General features: G+C 40.0%; 1 protein-coding gene across 1 annotated transcript in view; it reads right to left on the bottom strand.

The window, feature by feature from the left end:
- The window catches only part of SLC35F1 (solute carrier family 35 member F1), a 149,277-nt gene that overhangs the window by 19,533 nt on the left and 103,284 nt on the right, over nucleotides 1–26,460 (bottom strand). The window contains exons 4-7 of the mRNA XM_069851200.1: nucleotides 19,420–19,579; nucleotides 14,019–14,175; nucleotides 8,341–8,393; nucleotides 3,050–3,204 (exon numbers count right to left, since the gene is read on the bottom strand). Of these exons, the coding sequence (XP_069707301.1) occupies nucleotides 3,050–3,204; nucleotides 8,341–8,393; nucleotides 14,019–14,175; nucleotides 19,420–19,579 (525 nt within the window). The remainder of the gene's footprint in view (nucleotides 1–3,049; nucleotides 3,205–8,340; nucleotides 8,394–14,018; nucleotides 14,176–19,419; nucleotides 19,580–26,460) is intronic.

Genomic DNA, 26,460 nt, shown 5'->3' with positions numbered 1-26,460 from the left:
AAAGTCCTGACAAAGGTCTTCTACTTATCGGTGCTTCAGCTGGAAAGAACAGAGAAAAGACACAAACAAATTACATGGATTGCAGGATGAGTGTAAACTACAAAGGAAAAGCCATGATGAAAAAAATAGAGTCCTACTGTTTAGGAGGTAACAAGAAATGGAAAGACAAAAGCATTGCACCAGGTTCTGGAGAGACCCTTCCTGCTTCTCAAGTTGAAGGGACTATTTCAGAAAGGATGAAATCCAACTGGATGTGGTGCAGAGAAGGAAACAGATGTGCTTGGGAGAACAGGGAAGAGTGTGGCTTGCTCCAATTAGTGAACTAGGGGCTGCAAGAGGATATGATTGCTCTCTATTGATGTACCAATGGAGTTAAATGCCAAGTAGACAGGAGAATTCTTCATGCTAAGGGATAGTGTTGGCAGAACAATTCAATCAAAACCAACCACAACTAAATGTATGCTGGAGATATGGTTTATAACTGTTGGAGCAGTGATGTTCTGAAACAGTATCCCAAGGAAAACTGTGGTGGAAAAAAGCCTAAATAGGCTGAATTAAGTGTTTTATAAGAGTCTGTGAAGAAGACTGCATGGTATGTTAACTGCTGGAGAATGATCTTTTCAGAATTTTATAATGAGAGGAGTAAGGGGCAGACAGGACTGCTTGCTGCTTCAGAGGTGCATCTCAACTGGTTTATCATGACAGATGATGAGATCTTGCTTTCGACCAGAAAGCCTTCCAGTTCTAAGCCTTCTCCTCCTGAGCACTTTTCCAGTACAGATTATACAGGGAGTCAACATCCCACTGTGGTTGAGAGCTGAAGTGCACCTACATTAGAAAGACAAGGTCAAGAGGTTCAAAATTCTGCCTTCCTGGCTCTGTTAGTATACCCAACAATCTGACAGAAGATAAAACGTAAACCTTTTATGAATCTTTTGCCTTTCAAGTGCCTAAAGTTTAAGGTTTGCATTTGCAAAATTGCCATTCTTGTCAGGCTTGAGCAACGCTGAGTACAAATCTGTCTGATACCTTTTCAGTCTCTCCTTCTAAAGAGAGCTTCATTTAGCTAAAACAACACCATCACCATTTCCAACATTAAATTTGTTTGTCTTTTATTGTGTAATATAGGCATTTTTCTTCAAAAGTGTGGACTAACATCACTAAATATATTTTGCTATGAGTATCAAATTATACTAATAGGGGATAACGATTTTCAGTTAAGACCTAATTGCAAACACTTTGGATTTGAAGTGTGGGGCAGAAAGAACTAGGAATCAAATCACCATGAGACAGACCTGCAAAGTAGTAGACAATCTTTACATGGTGTTCTCAGTAAAATTTTTGTTTCTGTAATTACTTCTGTCTGCAAAATTCTTAAAGCCATAAAAACAACATAAAAGGCAATATGAAAAACTAATTTCATGTTCATAACTCTGAAGCTTTGAACCTTTAATTGTCTCTTTCAGATTCATTCAAGTATCTTCAGTATCACAAAATATGATTTGTATTTTAAGGCTTTCATTTGTCTAACATTTCTCTGGCCCATCATTTCAGTTATCAAGTAACCTTCCCCTTATGATTAAATGATCATAGAATCATAAAATCACTTGGTTGGAAAAGAACTTTAAGATCATCGAGTACAACTGTCCCTGCCCACTACTAAACCATATCCCTGATCACTTCATGTACCTGTCTTTTAAATACCTCCAGGGATGGTAACTCAACCACCTCCCTGGGGAGCCCGTTCCAGGGCCAGATAACCCCTTTAGTGAAGAAATTTTCCCTTAAGTCTAATCTGAACCTCCTCTGGCACAACTTGAGGCCCTTTCCTCTCATCCCATTGCCTACCACTTCAGAGAAGAGACCAGCATCCACCTCGCTACAGTCTCCTTTCAGGTAGTTCTAGATAGTGATAAGGTCTCCCCTCAGCTTCCTTTTCTCTAGGCTGAACAACCATCAGCTGCTCCTGACACCACTTGTTCTCCAGCCCCTTCCTCAGTTTCACTGTCCTTCTCTGGACATGCTCCAGCACCTCAATGTCTTCCTTGTAGTGAAGGGCCCAACACTAAACACAGTATTCAAGGTGTGGCCTCACCAATGCTGAGTACAGGGGCACAATCACTTCCCTGGTCCTGCTGGCCACGGTGTTTGTAATACAGGCCAAGATGCCCTTGACCTTCTTGGCCACTTTGCCACACTGCTGACTCATATTCAGCTGGTTGTCAACGAACACCCCCAGGTCCATCTCAGCCAGGCAGCTTTCCAGCCACTCTTCCGCAAGCCTGTAGCACGGGGTTGTTGTGTCCCAAGTGCAGGAGTCAGTACTTGGCCTTGCTGAACCTCATACTGTTGGTACAAAGATGACTGTACAAAGCAATCACCTACTGCCCCCTGATGCTACTTTCATATGATGGACACTGGCAGGTGATACTTATGAATAATGAAGTGTCATTGCTTGCAATCGCAGACCAAATGTGTGCCTGTACAACATAGTGATTTAATTAGAAGATCTGAGAGAGAAAAAATTTAACTTCACTACAAATCTGCTGCATGTTTTGGCATTTACACTAAAAAGCAAGCCTCTGGTTTGGCTGACAAGAAAGGTGTAATTAATGGACAGCTATGAGTATAAATGCAGAATCAACGTGAATGAAACAACCTTGTTACTGGGAAAAAAAATTCTATGAGATTTTTGGAAAAATTCTATGAGATTTTGAGTCTTTCTATTCCTGCTGCCACCCTGGGTCTGGTCACAGCAGCTGAAAGTTATCTCTGACAAGTAAGCTGAAAGTAGCGATACAGCTGCTGATGAACAGGTACTCAAATCTTAGAACTTGTAACAAGAGAACCAAATGAGTTCCTTATAACAACTGGAAATCATAACGTAAAACTGATTTTGGTGTGGGAAGTCTGAAGTATAAAAAGAAAGTCTGCACCTTTACTGCATAGCTCTAACGAAGCTTGGAGGATTCTTTTGTGTCATTGTTCTGCACTGATATTTCTTCAGGTATACAGCTATTACTCAAATGAATCTCTCGTTTCCACATACCTTGTAGTGGAAGAGGAATAATCCACAGAAGAGGCTGTACAGGTCAGCTGTGAGTAGGGAGAGGTTGACGGCAGTTGCACTGGTTTTCTTTATGACCACTGGCATAAAGCTGTAGAGGCCAAACATACAGGCGCTAAAACCGACGTACAACAAGCCTGTGGAAGAGAAAAAAGAAGCAAAGTGACCTTCCACAGCCTGCAGAAATTACTAAGGTTGGGAGAAAGAAGGCTGTGTTTTTAGAAAGAATGAATAATGCTTTTTCAAAGAAACATGAATTCAAATTATTGAGACACACACATAGAGGGAGAGACTAAGTACATATTCTAAATATATAAGAATCCCAGTGAAAATCACATTCCACAGCAGTGGACACAAGGACCTTCCTCTGTGGTCTCCATAATAGCAGTGTTATTTCAAATCAGCGTATTATACTAGTAGTGAACACCTCATGTACAACATAAATTTGGATGAAATGATGCATTCATAGACATCAAACCAGTCTCCTTAGCAGTAGCATGTCCCCAACACCAACTGAGTTCAGCTGAGTTGGAAGGAGGACACAATATTTTCTGGGAATGGACCCAAAAAATAAAGGCAAACGTATTTGCAGAGGAGTTAATGAGCTAGTGGATGAATGCATGAGGACAACACTACAGTGACAGAGGTCCTAGTCCTGTTTTGCTACCAAACCAGACAAATTACTCCCCAGTTTTGCACCTTTGTTCCTCTATCTCTTTTTGTCTGCCTTCCGTAATAAAGCTTTCTGGAGCTGAGACTATTTCTTGCTGTGTGTTTACAGAATTCCGCACACAAATTAGATTGTTAGACACTAATATAATAAAAATACATTACAGTAAAAATCTAATTTAATTTAAAAACCTAAATAACTTACTAAGAAAGAATTCATTGCTTCAGTTATTACTTGATAAATCTCAAGGCAAATTAATCAATATGAAGTTAAAAAAACAGCAAAAACTTGAGTCATCTGCTCCTATGCAAATGATATTCCTTTGGCTGCTGTGTGCTGCAGAATTCCCAGCTGATCTGTGCACAAGCCTAAATTTAGACTTGTGCCAGTTCTTCAGTGCATGTTGTTATTGACTAGAAGTTACAGAAAATCTGATTGCCCAAGTCCTGAAAGGAATTAGAAGGATGGGGAAGCCCATATGATTTGTATCCACTCATGGATCCACTTAGTTAAAAACTGTTCAGAAAAGATATTTAAAGGACAAAATCAGCTGTGATAGTTTGAATTCCTTAGAAGAATCTGAAGAGTACATTCATCTGAAACAAATACAGCAGCCACAAAATGTCAGATTCTGTGTATCAATTATTACGGCATGATAATGAATTTGAATTTATATTCAGAATATGAATAATCATGGAAAGAACTGCTTTTCCCAGCAGGTAGCAAATTTTTATGTTGTGCACTGTATATGACTTAACAACAGAATTAGGCAGTGCTTGAAAGAGTTGCTTTATGCAAACTCTGCAACTCTTCTGTAGTGGGCAAATGATTGCATTGAATGGAGTGTATATTGATCAATGAGAAATTGCTTGCATACACAAGCATCAAATGAGCTTTTCTTCCAAGCTTAAGTCAAGAACAGGTCAGGCACAAAAGCCATTCTGGACCTGAAGTCAGCATTCTCGAAGTACATTCTGCAAATCACCAGCTGGTCCACTGAGCCCCTGCCAGTTAGTCTGGATTTAATACAAATATCCAGGTGCTTTGCTGTGTTATGCTCTCAACTTACAGTATAATTTTACGGTACTGCATTGGTGTTCATACTATTTGGCAGCCAACTGCACGTACTTCATAGGCTGCTTTTCCAAAGGGCATTTCAGTTCCAGTGAAAAATTGCCTAAATAGTAACTGTCCCATCAGAGGTGAACATAAAGTGGAATTTCATTTCGATCTTAAAAAGACACATAATACCCACCAGATGGATGGCATTTAGTGGTGACAATAAACAAAATGGAAGTAGCATTCTATGATTTTCAGATATTGCTTCTTAGAGGGCCAGTTTTCACACTAAAAATATGTTTTAAGCCAAAGGCTTGGAGCCCCAGCTTTCCTGGGTACCCCTGCAGTGTTAACAGCAGCCTAGGGAATCACCACTAATGCTGCAGTTTCAGGTGCTGGATCCTGGGTCTAACCAGTCACTGGCACTGACTGCCTGCAGCACGCACTGGAAAGAAGCAACCTGGTAAGTTAGGAGGTGCTTCTGTAATGATCTGCTAATCAACTAGTCTGTATTATACCCTCAGGAGTTCATCATTTGTAACTGTCTGCTTTCAGATGTGCTGGCATTGTCCTGAACTGAAGGCTTAATGTGCATAAAAGCAGCTGTGGGTGGGATTCTTTACACTTAACGCTGGGCACGTACTGAGGATTGGTGGTCAATGAAGAGACTGGGACATTTTAGGGTCTTATAGACAGCAGCTTTAGCATACTATCATTTCTGTCATGCCTGTTTATTGTTGCTGATGATAAAGGAAGCCTACTTATCTAAATCAGATGCCCACATCCCAGGTATATAAAATCGGTGGAAACAATCCCATCTTGCGTGTCAGCATTCACCTGATGGGTAAGGTCACCGGTTTTGCTTGGTTGGATGTGAATGTCTGGTTAAGTGTATGAACTGGGCACATAGGATTATGGGGAGATTCAGACGGGAAGGGAACTCAGAGGTCTCTAGTTCAAACCCTTCTCATACCAGACCCAGCTGTGAGATCCGACCAAGTTGCTCAGGACTCTGCCCAGCCTGGTTTTGGAAACTGGGGATGACAACTACACAACCTCTCTGGGTAACCTGTTTCACTGCCCGCCTGTCAGTCTTCAGTGTGAATACTTTCCTTTTATCCAGTCTGAATCTCTCATTTCAGCTTCTGCCTATTGTCTATCATCCTCCTGCCATGCACTGCTGTGAAGGCCTTGACTCTGTCCCATTGATAACCCCCTTGCAGGTAACTTTTCAAGCCTTCTCTTCTGCAGGCTGAATGAGCCCCAGTCCCTCAGTATTTCCCTACTTCTCTTAAGATTAGGCACCTTCACACAGATGGTTAGAATCTGCCCTCAGGGACTCCTAGAGTAGTCAAAGTACCGCCAAGACTAACATGCCTTTGGAACTTCTGTTTTAGGTCCTGAGCATGCAGATGATGGTTGCATGCTTTAGCCTTTGCACGTTTACTCCAAAATCTGTTGTTTCCTTAGGATGAAAGGGAATACTGTCTTATTGGAATAAAGACCATTCAGAAACATTCAACACCCCTGTAACAAAGTATACTTCCTTGGAGATTCAAACTGGCTTTTCTCTTAAATAAAACTGATTTTAGTTTATTCGTCTCTCACCCTACAAAATGTATCAATGTCTCAAATGAAACCACTCCATCAGAACAGTATAATCATTCTCCTTTCAGTCAGGTTGTCAGCAAGTATTAATACTTAAACCTTCAAGGATTCAAGCACAGCTACATTGATTTATACTAAGTGTGAAGATGATGCTGTGTAATGGGAATTTCCAAAATTAAAATCAGGAGATCCACAGCCTCTTTAAATATGATAGACATAACAGATTGGCTTTAGACCTTTATATTCAAAATAATTTGCATTTTACATCAGTTGAAAGGTAGCTCACCCATTCTTAATAGCACAGTTATGGCAGATGGCAACAGGCAACTTTGAGTTACTTATTAGGTTGCCTGCTGTGACTTTATCACTGTCATTCAGAAGGCTGACGATTTAACTCTGTCGATCTGCAGGTTTGCGTCTGTTGCAGCGGATAACTATTCAGGACAAGGCTGTGAACACCCAGACATAGATTTGTCAATCACTACTTGACAACCTTGTATCACTGCCAGTGCAATGGAAAGCACAAGTGCAGTGGAAGCCAGGGAAGAACACAGAACTAAACCACTGTCACCATTTAATCCATTCAACTACACCGTATTTCCAGTTATTGCTTTAACAAGACAAGTACATATCTATGATCCTCATGCTAAGATGATCTCCTCCTTATGAAGAGCAGGGACTCTTCAGAATTAGTGACTAACTTTCAATGACATTTTAATGGAATCAAAGACCAAGTAAGACCTTACTATAATAGCACATTTCACTGATATTGAGTTACAACTGAACTGCCATGTAAGTATATATCACACTTACAGGAACAGTAGATTAATTCACTATGACCATTGCTAGTTCCATCAGTATCAGAATAATTATGTTCCTGAGCTCCTTATCAGGAAATATAAACAAACACTGATACAATTATGCTAATTATCTCAGAATAAAGAGGGTCAGTACATCTGCAGTAGGCAATTCACTATGTTTCTCAACGTATACTTTAAACTGATTTGTCAGTTAGTTTCACAGGTCAACCATCAAATCTCCAAGACTCCTAGGTGCAGTTTGAAGGAAACAACAGTGTATCCCACAACTTGTATCCCCTGTCCTCAGGAATTCTCAACATAATCAGTTGATTTTGCACACCTCTCAGGTGTCATTTTGATGTTCATCTTGGAACTAAGTAACAATTTATTGTCAATGGATTGCCAAAGCTTGAATCTCCTGCTAAGTATATCAGCTTTATACTATTAGTATTCTTTTATTTCTTCCGTTGTCATAAACAGCAAAAGAGTGATTACAGGACTCTTCTAAATGCTCTTAATTCAAATAGTTTGTTGGACTAATTAAAAGGCACTCTTAGATCATAAATTAATCTTTCTAACTGAAATGGGAAAATACATTCCACTGTATAGCAAAACACTGTAAGAGCTTCATTGTGCATGATGCTACCTAAACTCATCTAAAAGACACATATGCTGCATTCCACCAAGATTACTTGGAAATAAATTAGCCATTAACCATTTGCATAGAGAAATGCTCCCCTTGGAAAAGTTTATAACAATATGCACTGCAAGTACTTTTGTGGGTTTTTTGTTAGGTTCCATTTTCTTTCTTTGGCATTCATTGAAAAGGTTTGGCTTTCACTAACTACCTCATTTATTTGTCCCAGTGTTGCATTGAATCTTAGAACTGGAACCCCATTATTGTTTTACTGAATAATTATCTTACAGCAATCATATGCTTAACCTAATGGTGCAAGGAAGGCATATTATGGCAATGGGAGGACAGATCATTTAAGAAAGGTTATGAGGCATGCAGTTCAACCTTTAGCAGTAACTGGCAGAAAAGTCACAAACATTGGCTCCTGTGAAACTGTGCCTGCCTCCCCAAACACGCCTCCTTCAGCAGCTCTTCTCAATGAGATGAAGTGTTTTCTTACCTATTTGCCAATCCCAGGGAACTTTCAACAGCTCTTTGTGTTCCATGATTGCACTATAAGAGAAGATAAGGCAGAATTTGATGCAAGAGAACAGAAGTTACATTACTGCTACTCATTCAGTTGAAATGCTGGACAAAAGAACATAAATAACCTTATAACAAAAAAGTCTCTATAGGATCCAAATGCAGAAAGATTTTGCTACTGTACTCTACTGTACCCCAGTACCCATTTATGTGAAAGATCTTCAGGGCAGTAGGCAGATGTGATAGCATACAGTTTGTACTGATTTATTTCCAGCTCTCTATATACCTGCCCAAAGTGCACATAATCCTATATGTCCAATCCTCTTGTACTCTTCTGAATTACCCAAAAGCTTCTGAACTTTAATAATATATCTGTCCGAGTTATTCACACTTCAGAGCAGTTCAGCCATATCAAATACATAGATATCACAGGCTGACTTTGGGGAGAATACCATAATTTGTTACTAAGGGAGACCAAATAGTCACAGGAATGAAAGTCAGGAAACAAAGCAAAGGGTGGCTCAAGCTGCAAAATTCCACTGCTAACATCTTATAAGTCTTGCATTGTACATTAACATAAAAATTCCAGATCCAGAGAACTCCCAGAAAAAGGTGCAACAATGCAGTTTTTCCCAGTTTAGGTCTTCACTCAGCTAACTGCTTTCTCTGAGCTGTGAATTCCAGATAACTCCTACTGTGCAGGACTCTGTATGCTAGTCTGGACACTATTTTAAACAAGTATAAAATACCAAATTACACAGACTGAAAAACAAAGTACCAAATACAGAAGGTGGCATGTGTAAGACCAAGTCTAAAAGGAAAACTGCAGGAACACAGTACTTTCCAGATTAATCTGGTCTGGAGAGTTGCATCCTGGAAATTCTAATTTGCTTGCTACTGATGTGTGGCAAATCCAATACAGTGTACAGAATAACAAGATTATTTTATGTGCAAAATAACTGAATTATAAGTGTCTTTGCATGCATAAGGCATGTGTCATTTTCATCAGCAATTCCTGAAGAATATAACGAAAACAAACTGCAAGGTCTCTTCTTGTTCTGGCAAACAAATTTTGATATAACTTAAATTTAGGAACACTGCTTTCATACTATTGCCTATCAGATACAAAAGAAGTATAAACTGATATGCTATGGTCTGTGATTCATTATGACCTGTGAAACAAAAACAGTTAAGAGCATCTTTGCCTGAAGTTGCCATTTAGTCATGCCAGATTCACTGAAGAACTGGAAACACAATGATCTTTGAAAGCTTGTGGTGATCGAAGGAGGTCCTTGATAACTGAAAAGAGTCTAATGCAACACCCATTTAAAAAAGAGAACAAAACTATATGCTGGCCAGCCTTATGTTAACCTTTGGGAATATTACAGAGCAAATCTTCCCAGAAGCCATTTGCAAGAAATGAAGAAGATATGACTGGAAACAACCAGTACTGGCTTCTCAAAAGCATACCATTCCTGACTAAACAGACTGCCTTCTATGATGAGGTGAGTGGCTCAGTAAACAAAGGAGAGGGAATGGATGAGAGGGTGAGGTGCAACCTACCTTGACTTTAGTGAAGCTTCTAACATGATTTCCTGAAAGATCCTTAGGGACTGAAGAGGTATGAGCTGGATGAGTGGACTACTCACAATATAGTCTGAAGAAAATGGCCAAGAGAAATCTCACAAAGTTCAAGAAAAGCAAATATGAATTCCTGCACCTGGAGTAAAATAACCCTGACCAGATAGAAAGTTTTTAGAAATAAACCGTGGAGTTCTGGTGGCATCCTGGGCTGTGTTAGCAAGAGTATGACCAGCAAGCTGAACCATATGATTTCTGAGACAGCAGAAGCACTATATCTGATTTTAGGCTGCCCAGAATAAGACAGACTTCGACAAATTGGAGGGAATACAGTGGAGTTCCGTCACAATGAGACAGCTGAAGAACATGATGGAAGAGGAGGTGCTGGAACAGTAGTGTTTGTTCAGTGTGAAGAAGAGAAGGCTATGCTGGGGATAGGGAGGATGGGATGATAAATTTGCTGTCTTAACTGCCTAATGAGTAGTTACAGAAGAGATAAGGATCAATTTTTTTGGAGGTGTATAACAAAAGGATGAATGGCAATGGACACAAGTTGCAATGTGGAAAACACTGATTATATGTAAGGAAAAAAAAAATTGGTCAAACCCTGAAACAGATTGCCCAGCAAGACTGGTATTTCAGTCCTTGGAGATATCAAGAAATCAACCGTACAAGTTCCTGAGCAACTTCACATAACTCTGAAGTTAACTTTGAGTTGCTTTGAGTAGGGGCTTGAACCAGACGACCTTCAGGGGTCCATTACAAAGTAGGTTATTCTATGATAATGTGATTTCATCAGACAGCATTATCTCCATTTGCTGGGTAGTTGTTATGCCTTTAACTCTGGTAAACTGATTTCTTCTCTTGCTTTGATGTTTAGTTCCTCCCTGCTTTAATCATGTTCAATCCACTAGCTTCTCTTTCCCATGCCCACGTAGTTAGCCAACACTTTTCTTTACTTCACCGTTTGTCCTGACACATTAACCCTTCATTTATTGTCCAACAGGCATTATCTGGGTTTATTTTACATTACAGTCTAATATTTATCACTCTTGCTAAACTGTTGTAGAAAACAACAGGCTACTTCTTGAAAGTCCTCTCGGAGACACAGTCCTGTACTAGAAGCATGAACTAACATGAGTCACTCACACCTCTGTACATACCTGTACTTACACATAGAATAAAAGGCAAATATCATAGCTTTTTGCTACTATATTATTTTGAGATCAGTAAATGTCAATAAAGGGGACGTTCACTTCTGGGTACTGTTTTGGTTTTCCTACATTCAGCATAGTTCTACATACTTTTTGGTATTTTCCCTTCTTCAGAATTGTACCGCTCCCCGTAAATACTATGAACATGACACTTACACCTCTAGCAGTATTAGCACATGTTCCCTGTTCTCAATCACTTTGTGGATGCCAGCCAAAATTTGATCAGAACTGTGTCTAACATGCTGGGAAATGGTCCTATTTCTGAGACACTACTTCTCAGACTATTTCAGTTTATAGGACCTAAAGGTTGTATATTGCACCAAAGTTGTCAGTAGTGTTTCAAAGAAAGGGTTGCATTTGTAGTGTGAGGAGCCGGCTTCTCTTTGAAACAATTGGTATATTAAGTTAGAACAAACCTCTGTGAACTCATCTATGTGACATCTGCTCTTCATTACAGGTAAAGGTATGAAAATGCTGAATTGCTTCATGAAAACAGTAGCAGAAACGCTGGCCTCTACCAATACACAAGCTTTTGCCACCTTGTTAAAAATGTACACATGAGGTAAGTGTGGCTGGGTCTCCACGAAGTGCCAAAAAGCACTAGCAGCAAAAAGCTGCAGAGGCTTGTGGAGAAAAACCTGCTGGTGAGAACTTTTGGGCCAATGGATGACTTGAAAAACCTCAGGGCTTTCAGCAAAAAAATGTTTTCTTATTGTTTCCATTCAGTTGTGTCCTCTGTATACAAAGATGTCTTGTTTCAGCACCGGCTTCTTCTCACCAGCACAATAACTCACATACACTGAATTGTGACTAATACTTGGATCAAGAGAGGGTAATGACACTATAATTAAATTCAGGAATATGAGACATGTACGTGACAGTTTACATACATAGGACAAGACAAGGGAACTGCTCTGACGCCTTAAGAAACAGTTAGCATCTACCTACCATAAACACCGTAGCTGACAAACATACTTTATCTGAAGATACTAGGTACATTTATGAGCTCTTGTACTCTGTATTCTTAAAAAAAGAAACTGCTTCTGTGTCAGCCAGCAAATAGAAAACCTTTTAAGTCATGTGTTCAGATCCCACATAAATATAATAAGCTTTCTAGTTAAAGAAATAGAACTAACTGGTCATTGTTTTGGTAAGTCTCTGTTCTTACAAGCTGAGTAGATGAGATGTGCAGGGAAGCAACTTGGCTTTAACTAATACTCAAAAGATATTCTGAGTGACAATCAACATGGGTTTATGAAAGGCAGGTACTACCAAACCAACCTGATCTCCTTCTATGACAAGGTTACCTTCTGTGACAAGGATGAGGGAAAGGCTGTGGATGTAGTGTACTTGGACTTTAGTAAAGCCTTCCTCACAGCATTCTACCTGAGAAACTGGCTGCCTCTGGCCTGGACAGGCGCACCTTCTGCTGGGTAAAAAAAGCTGGGTGGATGGCTGAAGAGTGGTGGTAAATGGAGTTAACTCCAGCTGGAGGCTGGTCACAAGTGGAGTTCCCCAGGGCTCAATGCTGGGTCCAGTTCTGTTCAATATCTTTATTAATGACCTGGATGAGGGGAATGAGTGCACCCTCAGTAAGTTCGTGGATGACACTAAGCAGGGTGGAAGCTAAGCAGGGAGGCTCTATAGAGTGATCTGAACAGGCTGGGTGGATGGGCTGAGGGCAACAGGATGAGGTTTAACAAGGCCAAGTGGTGGGTCCTGCACTTGGGACAACCCTGTGCAGCACTATGGGCTTGGGGAAGAGTAGCTGGAAAGCTGCCTGGCTGAGATGGACCTGGGGGTGTTGCTTGACAACCACCTGAATATGAGTCAGCAGTGTGGCAAAGTGGCCAAGAAGGTCAAGAGCATCTTGGCCTGTATCAGAAACAGTGTGGCCAGCAGCACCAGGAAAGTGATTGTGCCCCTGTACTCTGCATTGGTGAGGACATACCTTGAATACTGTGTCCAGTGTTGAGCCCCTCACTACAAGAAAGACATTGAAGTGCTGGTATAGGGAGCTTCTGATGGTTGTTCAGCCTAGAGAAAAGGAGGCTGGGGGAAGACTTTATTGCTGTTCAGAACTACCTGAAAGGAGACTGTAGTGAGGTGGATGTTGGTCTTTTCTCCCAAGTGACAGGCAACGGGATGAGAAGAAATGGCCTCAAGTTGTGCTGAAGGAGGTTCAGATTAGACTTCAGGGAAAATTTCTTCACTAAAGGGGTTATCTGGCACTGGATTAGGCTGCTCAGGGAGGTGGTTGAGCCACCATCTCTGGAAGTTTTTTGAAAGACGGGTGAATGGAGTGCTTAGGGATATGGTTTAACATAGGACAGCTACAGTTGGACTGGATGAACTCGAAAGTCTTTTCCAGCCAAGTGATTCTATGATTCTATAATTCTACGATCATCTAGTTCCAATCCCTCTGTCAAGGCATGGCCTTCCACTAGATCAGGTTGCTCAAAGTCTCATCCAGCCTGGCCTTGAACATAACCAGGGAGGGGTAACTTCTCTGGGCAACATATTCCAGTGTCTCGCCATCCTCACAGTAAAGAATTTCTTTATAATATTTCATGCAAATCTACCCTCTTTTGGTTTAAAACCATTAGCCCTCATCCTATCACTTTGCTCCCTGATAAAGAGTCCCTCCCCATATTTCCTTGAATTAGAGTGCTTAGGTAAAAAAATTGTGTTATTACTCAACTAACATAGAAAAATATGAAATACAGTATAAATTCCAGAATCAGAGGACACTTACTCTCCACAGAAAATGACTACCCTCAAAGAAAAGGTTAAAGTACCTCAACAGAGGCCACAGCTGCACTTACTCAAATAACCTTGGGGCTCAAACCTGCTCACTTACAGCTGAATTCCACTGAAGAAGGAGCCAAAGAGTCCGATCATGCCCAGGAATTCCACTCGACTCAGATTTCGGACGATGTACTCCTCACAAACATTCGAGATGCCATAGAGTGTTGCTCCACCCAGTACTAAGAGATCCCCTATCAGTTTATTTTCACCTAGGAATGAAGAGGGGAAAAATCAGAATGTCACAAAACAACCATCTTCTGTTTACAACCATTTCAAGTTCTTCCCTATAAATTTAAATGCTTGGTCACCAAGTAGCCCATAGATGGATTAATAAGCTGAACACAAATATTCTGTCATTTTAAAAGTTTTTTTCAATACTCCAGAAAAATCTAGCAGAGGTGTAGGGAGAGCATTATCCTTGCTGTGGGTAAGAGAATTGTAAAGAATCTGACAAGTTTGTAAAAATAATGTAGAAACCAAGTGGCCCTCTTCAGTGACTAACCCTTTTTATTTTATCATTATTACTTTTTCTTTTGCAGATAGAATGTGACTCAGCTATATTGAACAGCTTGCATCTCGTCTTGAAACCTAATCAGTCTAAAACATATCCAGTAATTAGATGTGAAAACAACTGAAAAATTCCATGTACCTATGAAATGAGTGAAGAAATCATTACAACCCCAATATTGACCTCACTCTCACATGAAGGTATTTGACAAGAAAGAGAGGAGGAAGGATGGGGCATACACATGGTGATGGTAATGACAGATTTTTAAGAGAGGTTCAATTAACGTAGCAGTACCTAATGCATACAAGAAACACCAAGATGCATTTTCAGTACCTCCAGGTATATAGAATTACTAAAACATTGTATTTTCAGAGACCGTTTGAAATCTCCTTAAGTCTTGGTGGCAGTTATTGCTGAAGGAGTGGAGAAGGCCACAGGGAGATTCAACCAAGATCAAGCTCCTGCTTGAAAACTGAGGCCCGGGCTTTGCAAACTGATGCGTGTGATGGCCTTTGCACATATGCCTTGTTAAATGATTTCTACAAGACCTATAGTTTCACAAAGATGTCAGACATTACTGCAGAACCATGTTCCAAAAGGCTGGATACATTGGAATTTCCTTTTAAAAGGTTCAGTAGAAATCCTAGACTATATTTTTTTAAAAGAAAACTGCTTTCTTTTAAAATATCTCTGTATTTATTTTTTGAGTTCGTGCTTCTTTGAGTTTTATTATTATTGATTTGTAAAATTCACACTGCAGTAAATAAAAAAGGAAGCCAAACACTCTAATTGATTCAAAATGATATGTCAACATTTTTCTTTATGGAGTTCTTTCAAGCCTTTAGTTTTCATTCCAAACCACAGTTCTGAAATTCCCATTGAAAGAAATTTATGAAAATACTAACAGTCACAAGAGGACAGAACAGAGGTTCATTTATCCAGTATCCTGTCTACAACACTGGCTATAAGCACCATAAAAGTATAAGTTTTTTAGGGATAAATAGAAATGGGCTAAACATTTAAAATATTCCCAGTAGTAATCTCTTAGTCTTCAACATTTTTCAGCTCAGAGGAGTTGTGTCTTCTGAGTCTTTAGCAAACATTAATAGATTTGTCTTTCACGTACTCATCCAGTCTCTCACTGAATTTCTGTTCTGCATGTAATGTGACTGACAGGATATTTATATTTGAGCATTTATCGTTTTAAGATTTGGTACTTATTTTCGTTTTAGTCTTCTTTTGCAATCAGCCACGGAAGATACCCTTAATTTAAAATAAGCATCAGCACTTCACAAAATGTCTTCACACCCTTTATGCATTTGATGTTCCACATAGGCTGCAATTATCCTTCACTGAGCTCACTCACTTGGTGTTTATTACAGCTACTCACTGACACTTTGCAGAAGTACTGCTGAAAAAGCTTTTGACCTTAGAACTTGGCTGTGCTGAACTGATAAGACAAAAATATCACCCTTTTGCACCTGTGAAACAAAGATGGCCCAGAGGCTATGTGTTTCCACAGAGATGAGATGGCCCCAAGCACCACACCATGATGGTTCTCCCCAGAGCACACTCATATTTGGAAAGTGTGAGCATCAACTTTCAGGTCTTTCCCCAAAAAGGAAGCCAAGACTGATGAAAGCATAGTTGTGCCCAGCCCAGGACCCTCCTCTGGCACTGGGCAGCACAGTCTGCCTGAGGAAAGCATAATGAAACAGGGAGGGGATTTTCAGAGGAGTTGAGAGGGATTTTTATGAGCCAGTTCTTAGCAGAGTAGGGATTTTCTGAGATAGAAGTTGCATTAGACCATTGAACTTAATAGGTCCCCATGAATTCTTCATTAATTTGTGTAAAGTCCATACATTTTTTGCCTCTATAACAACCTGTGGCAGTAACTTACCTAGTGTACGTATACACTGTTAAAATGTACTTCGTATTTTTTGCTTTTGAGGCTGATACCTCAAAATTATATTTAGCATCCCATACTTTTCTCATTGCAAGAAATATTTAAGAACCACTCTATGGACCTTCTCCATATCACTGAAGACTTTATGTACCTTTATAGTATTCTGTCCCTGTCTTGCCTCTTCTGGGAGATGAAACGTCTCAGTCTGCCTACTTCATCCTGAAGCCAATTTATGCCCTTGAACAGATTTCTATCCTTTCTCCATTACTTCTAGAGGCTTATTTTCTGGTCATTTCTTTTTGAGATGCAGTAACTAGGGTAATACATTGTACTCAAGAGGTTAGTGCATCAAAATTTTATATACTGGCATAAAAATGTCTTATACTATCTTTTTAGTTTCTTTTCTAAGAATTTCTAGCAACCTGGTTGTCAAATGCCTTTTACTTGCTTCCTCAAGAGGCTGACTCGTGAATTTTTCCCCAAGACTTACATATGGTAATAGGCATATTTTCATGGATATAAAATCCACACGCATCTACTGGTTTCATTTCTTAGGAAATGCTATCAACTGACTAGAGGCATTCAAAAGACTTCTAGGTTAATATAGTTGTACTTGACCAATTTAATGGCATAGCTCATTCTTCTGAAGGAACACAAGTCATAGCTTGGCAAAACACACTTTGCATTAATCAGTTGGCCTATTTAATGTTATCTGGAAACAGAAGTCATACAGTCCAGAGGAGTTAATGTTTTGGGAACTATAGTGCCATTAATTTAAACACGAACTATGTCCTGACACGACTGCTTTTCACACTCTTACTAGGCCACTTCGCCACATTTTTACCTTAACCTCCAGCATTATGAGGTGTTTCTCTCTGCTTTTGGTTGTAATTACTGATAATCATAACGTCAAAAAATCAGTCTCCGTGTAGGCTAAACATATTCTCATATACCTACTAATAGCACTGAAGTGACTGGTTTTCAGAGACTGTGGTAAGCTAAAGTTGTGAAGTGTTTTGAAAAATCTGGATGAAATGGTTGGGCCTCTGTGTTTCAGAACACTGTGCATTACAGGAGCACAAGTACCAAGCCTCCTCAAGGATATCAGGTTGGGAAAGTGTTGTTTTAAGGTATACGTGGCATGTAAGGTGATAGAGTACAAAGTATTTGATAGCAATTGCTTTTCCCATTGAGTAATGTGCAAAACATCAGTCAGGATACAGTACAGAAAGGTCAACTACCATATATTTATTGGAAGTTGAGAGCATGCCAGCACATACCTAATTCCTGCAGATAGTTTGGAAAATACTTGTTAATCTTTCAGTGATGCATTTAAAATTCACACTCCTTAGATTGCTGTATGTAGTAAGCCTTGTGGCACTTTTAATATAATAAACAGTATGGTCAATAGGGGCACACAGATATTGAGAGATTTTTTTCCTCTAACATAAAAGATAAACAGAGGACTTTACTGATGACTAATAAAGCACTATTGATTTTGGTGTATTCCTATCTTCTGCTTGTCCAGTCCTACGAAAAATCCTATAAATGATGTGGAACCCCTTAATGAAGAGTTTCAAGCACTTTTTTCTCTTGCCACTAAGCCTTCTTTTTATTTGTAGATTTTTAATGTAAAGTATTACCTCTTCAGATAAATTAAACCAGCTGATCTATTTTACTCTGTTAAAGACAATCAGTAACAATTTTGCTGCTTAAAAAAAATTTAAAAAGTTGCGATAACGCAGGTTAACAGATTTTTGTAGACAAATTTACCTAACAGCTATACCCATGCTTAATAATGAATATGGCAAATAATATCTAATTATTGCAGTTAGATGGTAAAATATTAGTGTTCTTCAATCACTTCATTGCCCACTGAGGTCTCTTGCCCCACATGCTCCTGCTGATCCACAACTCACCCACTGAAGAGTATGACCCTCTAGATTACTGGGACACAGGATGTGTCCTCTGGAACCCAGGGTTGAAATCCAAATCCCTCTGAAATCAGTCATTCACAATGCAGCTTTGGCTGGCTCGTTTACTAGTACAGAATACATTCTTTCCTTTTTAGCTAGGGCAGGCCTGTTCCTGGAGGAGACCAATGCATTAAAAGTCTCCTTTTAGGATAAAGGACGTGAATAAAAGCGGGAAGGGAGATATAGTGTGAGTACTGTCACAAACTCCCTTGTTTTATTTAGTAGTATCTCGGCAAACGCAGTTCTTACAGCACTCGCATTTGAATTCAGAAAGCTGAGTCAAGAACTTTAAATCCCAGTGTATTATGCTCAGCTCACAATTCAGTGCTTTTAATTAAGAATGAAAACTGTACCTAATTGACAATCTTTGAAAAGAATTTCCAGCCTTCCCACATCATTTGGGTTGGCACTAGAGAAATCAATGTGACAGAGGAAGTTGATTGATGAAATCTAACTCTGTCTATTCTGCATTAATAGCTACACACACATTATTCATATGAAGCTGCACACAGGAAAGCACATTTTACACACAAGAAGGTTCCTTTCAACAATGATGCAGGCAAATCCAAAACCTTTACTCTAAGACTCTGTGCAAAACCCTACTGGTACAGTTTGATGTCTTTTACCATCTAGCCGGTGGCCCCACCTCCATACAAAAAAGGAGCAAAGAAATAGGAGTACGCTGTGGACCTGAAAGGTGCTTATGGCTCAAAGGTTTAGACAATTTGGAAAGGAAGCAACTGAGCTTTGCAGTCAAATGACTAAGCAAAACCAGAATGAAGCTACAAGAATTTAGCTTGTCCCTGTGGCCTGCACAGGGGGTGACCAGCATTGCAGACACATGAAGCCTGTTTGCAGCAGTGCTGACTTCTACGTGTCAAGCCATTTTTGTCCTCTGCCCCTTCTGACAAAGAAGCAACTTCAAATGGTACAATGCTTTGGATCCACGAAGGCACAGGGTTTCTTGCCAATTTTCCCTTTTTTTTTGTTCCAGTCTGACATGTTCTGGTCAATGGTTTCTCTGAAAAGAAATTGGTCGTACAAGACGTCCTTCCTTACTCACCCGCTCCTTGCTGTCTCCCAACGAGGACATCTGCTCCTGCCATGCAGCCCATGCCCAAAATGCAGACCACAATCCCAATGAAATGTACTGCCTTGTATCGTACCAGTAAGAAGAACCAGGAGAGCAGTATCACCACTGGGATGACAAAACAGTCTAGGAGCTGTCAAGAAAGAGAGGAGAAATCAACAAATCAACTTGCTACCACCTTGACCTAAAATACTAGGCTAGATTCCAGCAGAGAGAAGCAGGATTATTCAGTTAGTAAAAGCACATTCTACCAGACAGAAGGTGTATTCAGGTGGTTGTGTCATCCACCAGACAGGTTAAGACTATTCTGTTCTACAGATTCTGGAGAACTATTGCTCTATAGTAACATGCAAAAGCACTGCCTTGCTTTTGAATTAAGATACATGTTTCAAATCCATGTGAAGGAAACCAGTGCCAAGAGAGTCACACCTTTCCATCTGGTTCTCACCTCTGGTGATTAATGGACAAGGACTGAGGGCAGTTTTCCTGCAGTCTAGACATATGCTTTAATTCAATCATTTCAGGCCCAATTAGCAGGAGCGTTCATAATACACAAGTTGACCAGATTTACTAAATCTGGTCATATAAATCAAGGGGCTTCTGCATGCAGAATACCTATGAAAAATCTGCCCCCTGTTGGGACTGTTAACTCCTTGAAAATACAGTTCCATATGCTTCTGAAGGAAAAACCCACTCACCCACTCAACCAACCAAAAAACCACTTTGCCTTCAGTGTAAGAAACTCAGTCTTCTCACCAACAGACCCTGGGTAAACGCTTTCTCAGAGAAGTGTTATAAAACACAATCTTTAATATTTTTTTTTCAGAGACACTCAGCAATAAACTCAGAGAACTTGTGATAAAGAAAGAAACGCACCAAATGTTTGTGAGAGGATCTTGAGATTTTCAAATAAAAATATATTTTAGAAACTACTGATGTGTCACCAGGAAACAAAAAGCCTGGGTAAGAAACACCCAAAGAAACATGACTTCAATCCCACTTCCTAAAAGGATACGGATCATTAAGAGTTGCAATTCTGTGGATTTAACAAATTGTGCAGGGTACACTACTGTTCAATGTCAATTGATACAGCAGGAACCAGAGCTGTATGATTGCATCTTCTTCCTAGTAAAAATGACTGGAATAATCAAAGGAGGGGAATGTGTCTGCATAGAAAACTATTCCAGATGTTATCTTGATTTTAGATGATGCAATTTGGTTTTTCTTCCCTTCGGGATGGTTACCTACTACTTGGTCTCTCAGTGTGATCTACCACTAAGCGCATCAAGTGTTATCAAATAATGTTCACATCCCTTTTAACTTCTATGTATGTCCATATACTGTCCGAAAAGATAAAGATTTTTGGGTGATTTCAAGAATTTCAGTGCTCAGAAAATTATTTTTTACGTTTGAGATACCTATGTAATAAATATTAAAATGGAGCAATCATCAAAAATAGAAAAGCCATTTTTTGGACTAAATATAATTTCCCTGAAACTTAGTTTGAAAAATAAGAGCATCTAGTGGAAAGCCATACATTTCAAAGATTCTCCAGACAGTAAGTGGCAAAAAACTTCAGAAGCAAACTGGTCCAGCACCAGGATCACGATGCTGTTGGGAGGCTCAGACAGTCCCAAAGAACTGCTGAACAGATGAGGGAAATTACAAATGGGAAAGGTTCATGCTAAAAGTACGTTCTGGATTTAAGAGGAGAGTTAATCAACAGATTGACCAGAGGAAAATGCGGGCCAAGACCAGAACAACACCCCCTCCATATTAGTACAACTGTCATGAGGAGGAAAAGGTGAGTCATAGTTGTAGGAGACTCACTGCTGAGAGGAATAGAGGGTCCAATATGTCAAACAGACCCTACTCACAGGGAAGTCTACTGCCTCCTAGGAGCCTGGGTAAGGGATATTTCTAGGAAGCTCCCCAGTCTGGTAAGGCAATCAGACCGCTACACGTTACTGCTCTTCCACGAGGGAGGTGATGAAGCTGCAGGATGTAGCCCAAGGGTGATCAAAGGAGATTTTAGGGCCTTGGGATGGCTAGTCCCTTTCAAGCTAGGCTGTCCTATAAGTCTAACTTAACTGGTAGTTGGTGTCAGCACAAGTCAGAGGAGAAGCTCACTGAGGCGGGCACGCGTATCACCATGGTGAAAGTAACCGAAACCTGCACTGGAGAAGAGGAGAAGGGGCAGCCTTACACTTGACTTGGGGCACAACAACCCTGTGCAGTGCTACAGACTAGGAGAAGAGTGGCTAGAAAGCTACCCAGAGGAGAAGGACCTGGAGTCTTGATTGACAGCGACTGAACGTGAGCCAGCAGTGTGCCCAGGTGGCCAAGAAGGCCAATGGCATCTTGGCTTGTATCAGAAACGGCGTGACCAGCAGGTCCAGGGAGGTTATTCTCCCTCTGTACTCAGCACTGGTGAGACCGCTCCTCGAATACTGTGTTCAGTTCTGGGCTCTTCACCACAAGGATGTTGAGGCTCTGGAGAGTGTCCAGAGAAGAGCAATGAAGCTGGCAAAGGGGCTGGAAAACAAATCTTGTGAGGAGTGGCTGAAGGAACTGGGATTGTTTAGCCTAGAGAAGAGAAGGCTGAAGGGAGACCTTATTGCTCTCTACAACTACCTGAAAGGAGGTTGTAGAGAGGAGGGAGCTGGCCTCTTCTCCCAAGTGACAGGGGACAGAATGGCCTCAAGCTCTGCCAGGGGAGGTTCAGGCTGGACATCAGAAAAAAAATTTTCACAGAAAGGGCCATTGGGCACTGGAACAGGCTGCTCAGGGAGGTGGTTGAGTCGCCATCCCTGGAGGTGTTTAAAGGACAGGTGGATGAGGTGCTGAGGGACATGGTTTAGTATTTGATAGGAATGGTTGGACTCAATGATCCTGGGGGTCTTTTCCAACCTAGTGATTCTGTGGTTCTGTGACTTAGAGCTGGATGTGTGTGAAACAGGATCAGCCAGAGGTACTGCACTATCTGCCATTGCCTTCCTCAGGTGAGCACACAAGATTTGAGCACCCTCTTCCCCATACACACACATACACCCACTACTTCAGAGATGACTGTGCCTCAGACAAAGTAGAAAGCCTTATGCAACAGCTAGGTACAGAATTGTTTTAAGAAACCACTTATTAGGTAAGACAGTAAGAATCTGCAAGCATCTTTCCAGTTCTTCTCTGTGCAAAGGTGAGTAAGTAAGCCTCAGGCATCACTGGACCAACCACCTGATTCTGCAAAATCAGATGCTTCTGTCACTCATGCAATCAGCATTTAAGAACAGATTCAAGAACATGAAGATGTCACCTTTCAGCCACTAACTTCTGTGTCTCAAGAGACAAAGAATTACTTAGTGTCTATTTTTAACCCCTAACATCTGGAACCCCTTGCCCATCTTCACATACAGAACATGACACTGTATGTCCACAGTGGGACAGAAGCTCTGATAAGGGCTGCTTTATTTACTCTGGGCTAAGTACAAAAAAAGAACATTTGCTTATGAATATGAGATATAGTAGTGTGCTAGTGTGACTGCAATAGCCAGTTTTAAGAATTGTTTGTACTTGCAGCATGTGTACTTCAACAAGCAAATTCCCACTAACAGTCTTTCAGAGGAAGATTGTTAAAATTTTTCTCATTCCATAAATATTTAAGCATACTTATGTTTTCAAGTATGTGAAGCTGTGTCTTTTAAGCAATAACATGAAGAGATGCATGAACAAAACCTCTCAGAAACAATGCTGACAGCAGCTGGGAAACATCCCTTTGGGGCTGGTACTCCAAGGCCTAATCCACAAATTGCTATTCATTCAGAATACTGCAGCATCAATAGATATAAACATGTAATATTCATGGGTAATATTAATTGACATATAGATCTTGAATTGTGCTTAGCTTATACCTATAATTAAACAATGCAGTAGACAGAAACAACTTAGGTTATTATGATGAGTGGTTACAAACCAGAGGTCATTTAATGAGCACCCCAAGCACTGAGCAATTCATGCTAAATGAAATAAAGGTGCCTTAGCATAAGGCCTCACAGCTTTGCACGTACGCCGCGTATACACAGGCTTAAGGTTTCTCTTTGTAACATTAGGGAGTTTTTCTGCCTTGTACTCCTCTCATTTCTCACAGGTAACTTTCCTCGGTAGTCCTTGATTTGTTACTTTGTAGTCTATCAATTTGTAGACCAGAATGCTCACATAGCTGTTTTCCATGGGAAAGTATAATAGTGTATGTGATTGCTTGTTGCTAAAGGAGAATTGTGTTATCAGCTTGTTACACAATAGCTTGTTTCAGCTAAGTTAGGTATAAAATGTGTTATGAACTTTGATTAAAAGGCTTCACTTGGATCACATTGATCACTGTGTGTTGTCCCATTTCTTCCGTTGCGACGTTATTACAATATAAGCAATAAGATAACCTAGTATATATTGTTTAACTATTTTTCAGGTGTCTCTTTACACTTTATTTCTACAGGACTAAACTCAGTCTGCCTTTCTAGCTTCCTCAGATAAATTCATCTAGTAGAAGAAAAAAAAATGCACATATATTCTACAGACTAAAAGATGTGAGATTGTGGATTACCTGAACTGCAACAGGACTTTCTTGTATATTTTTTCCTTTTTTTTTTTCTTTTGTTTGTTGTTAGGTCTTTCAGCTATTAAGAAAAAGCATTATATCTAATTGCCCTTTTTCTGACTATAAAGCTTTTAAAATAACAAAGATAAATTATGCTTAGCTTGAATTTCATTTATAGTACATAAAGGTCAGTTGTTTACCAGCATTTGCCAATCTTTAATATTATCCTACTTTTTAATTGCTTATTGAAAAGATACTGCCTACACCCTGTCATTACGTTAAATTACTGTGTGACCTGATTTTAATCAATGTTCCTTTTAATCACAGACATTATCAGATCTCATTAAATTAAAAGTAAATATATTTCCTACTTTGCCATGGGAAGACAGTAAGACTGGTATGAGCGTGTGGTGCAGATCGCATTCCTTGACGTTGCTGTGTTTGTGGCTTTCTTCAGTCACAGCTCTGAACCAGGCTGCTTTAGAAGGCAGGATACAAAAATATATAATCTATTGATATACTGTCCTACAGGAACTCTTTTTTATTGTAGAAAAGCTGAGTTTTTGTAGAGATTGAAGATTATTGTTGGACTCTAGAAGATAGCACAGTGCATCTAAGCCTGTTGATGACAAACAATGTTGAAATGCACTGTCTCTGATTACTTGTTTGTTAAACTATGTTGACTTCATTATACTTGTGAATCACAGACTATCTTGCTAACAGCAAATATCCAGTATCTGATCTAACAAATTCAGCATGTGTTTGCACATACATAGCAAGACTGTACTGTTAGTCATTAGAAAAGAGAGCTGGCAAGCTTTAGAAGAAAAGTCTGTATTACAGAGAATGAACTGCTGATCTGCAGTGATATCAAAAAGAAAAAAACCTGATCAGCAAATTCCCTAGGGAAACAGCTGAGCTGAATCTCATTTTTTAAACATTCACTGGACTCCCTCACTCCCCACCCCAGATATAAGTCCTTTCTTTTCACATTAGGAGTTTCTCATTAGCACTACCCTCCAGCAAATCATGCAGAGAGTCAGCTGCACCCTCTACTCAGCCTAATCTACAGAGTAGAGGCATCAGTAAAATCAGTGTCGTATTTGCCTATTGCTGTATGGTCAAGAACATGTGACGGCTACTGAATTTCAGCATGTGACCTGGTAAGTTTAATACAACAGTAGGTGCTATATCCAGTTAAGAGACACACCTTTTGACATTTGCTTTGTTTTTTTTTCAAAGGAAGAATGGGTTTGATGCCCATTCAAGAGCTCTTTCTATTCCAGTTTTCTAACTCCTTCACAATAACCAGCACAGTTGGTTCAACTGTATATGCACAAAAGCAGGCGAGATGTGAACTACCACAGAGGTGGCTGCTGGCTGCCACAGAAACTGTGTGGCAATTAGGCTACCCTGTGATTGAAACCTCCTGCAGGCGAGTTGTGGATGCTGGCAGCATTTCTGACAGGGTTATTGAAAGCAATTAAAATAAAAAGGGAACATTATTTTTACCTTTCATGTTTCCGTTTGCTATCTCATCACAACTCAATAACTTTCTTGCATGTTTTTTATATAATCATGGAATTAATTTTAAAACTATTCATTTTTTTCATCCGGGCAAAATATAGGGTACTCCAGGTAGGGAGATCGGTGAACAAAACAGTTAGTGATATCACTTGTTTAAAAAAAAAAAAGTAAAAATGTTTGATTTCCATCCCCAATATCTCTGTGGTTCTAATGGGTACAGCTCCACTGACTTTAAGGAGATTTTCCATATTTACGTTTGTAAAAACTTTTACGAACTCCAAAATCAAACACAGAGACTGAGGATCCCGTAGGGGCTGGTTTGTGAACCATAGCTATGTAACACAGTTAAAGGACAGAACAGCAATGCAGTGCAATAGTAAATCAGATGCAAGATTACCCCACAGACTCTCACAGTACAAATGTGTGGTATGCAACACTTCTGCACAACGCTAATCTGCAAACCTTATTAACACTGCAGCATTCTCTCACTGCCCTGAAGCAAAATAGGAAAGTATGGTCAATCTTATACACATGGGATGGGGGGACAAAGGGAAGGAGTGGAATTCATTTCTGGTTTTCAGGTATTTCATGTTAGCAGGCACTGGACAAGATGGATCAACAACTCCAATATTGCCAACTCCCTGCTTGTCACCTTCCAGATTTGCTTAAAAATTATCACAAACCTTTTGTGTCAACACTCACTAAGTCCACACAGACCAAGAACAAAGCAAAGTCTATAGCTACCCAGCACTGCTATAAAAAAACACCTACTGCTGACTCCTTTCCTTTTTCTGGTGGCAGTTGTTGAGGTATGAAAACTGCCAGAGGTAATTGGAAGTATGATGTACTGCTGAGTGTCACGGTAATCTAAGAGTAGCTGAGTACATCAGCATCGTAGT

The sequence above is a fragment of the Phaenicophaeus curvirostris genome, chromosome 2 (assembly GCF_032191515.1).
Source record: "Phaenicophaeus curvirostris isolate KB17595 chromosome 2, BPBGC_Pcur_1.0, whole genome shotgun sequence".
NCBI classification, from domain to species: Eukaryota; Metazoa; Chordata; class Aves; order Cuculiformes; family Cuculidae; genus Phaenicophaeus; species Phaenicophaeus curvirostris.
The sequence above is the reverse complement of the archived record's forward strand: the minus strand, read 5'-3'. Positions and strand labels throughout refer to the sequence as shown.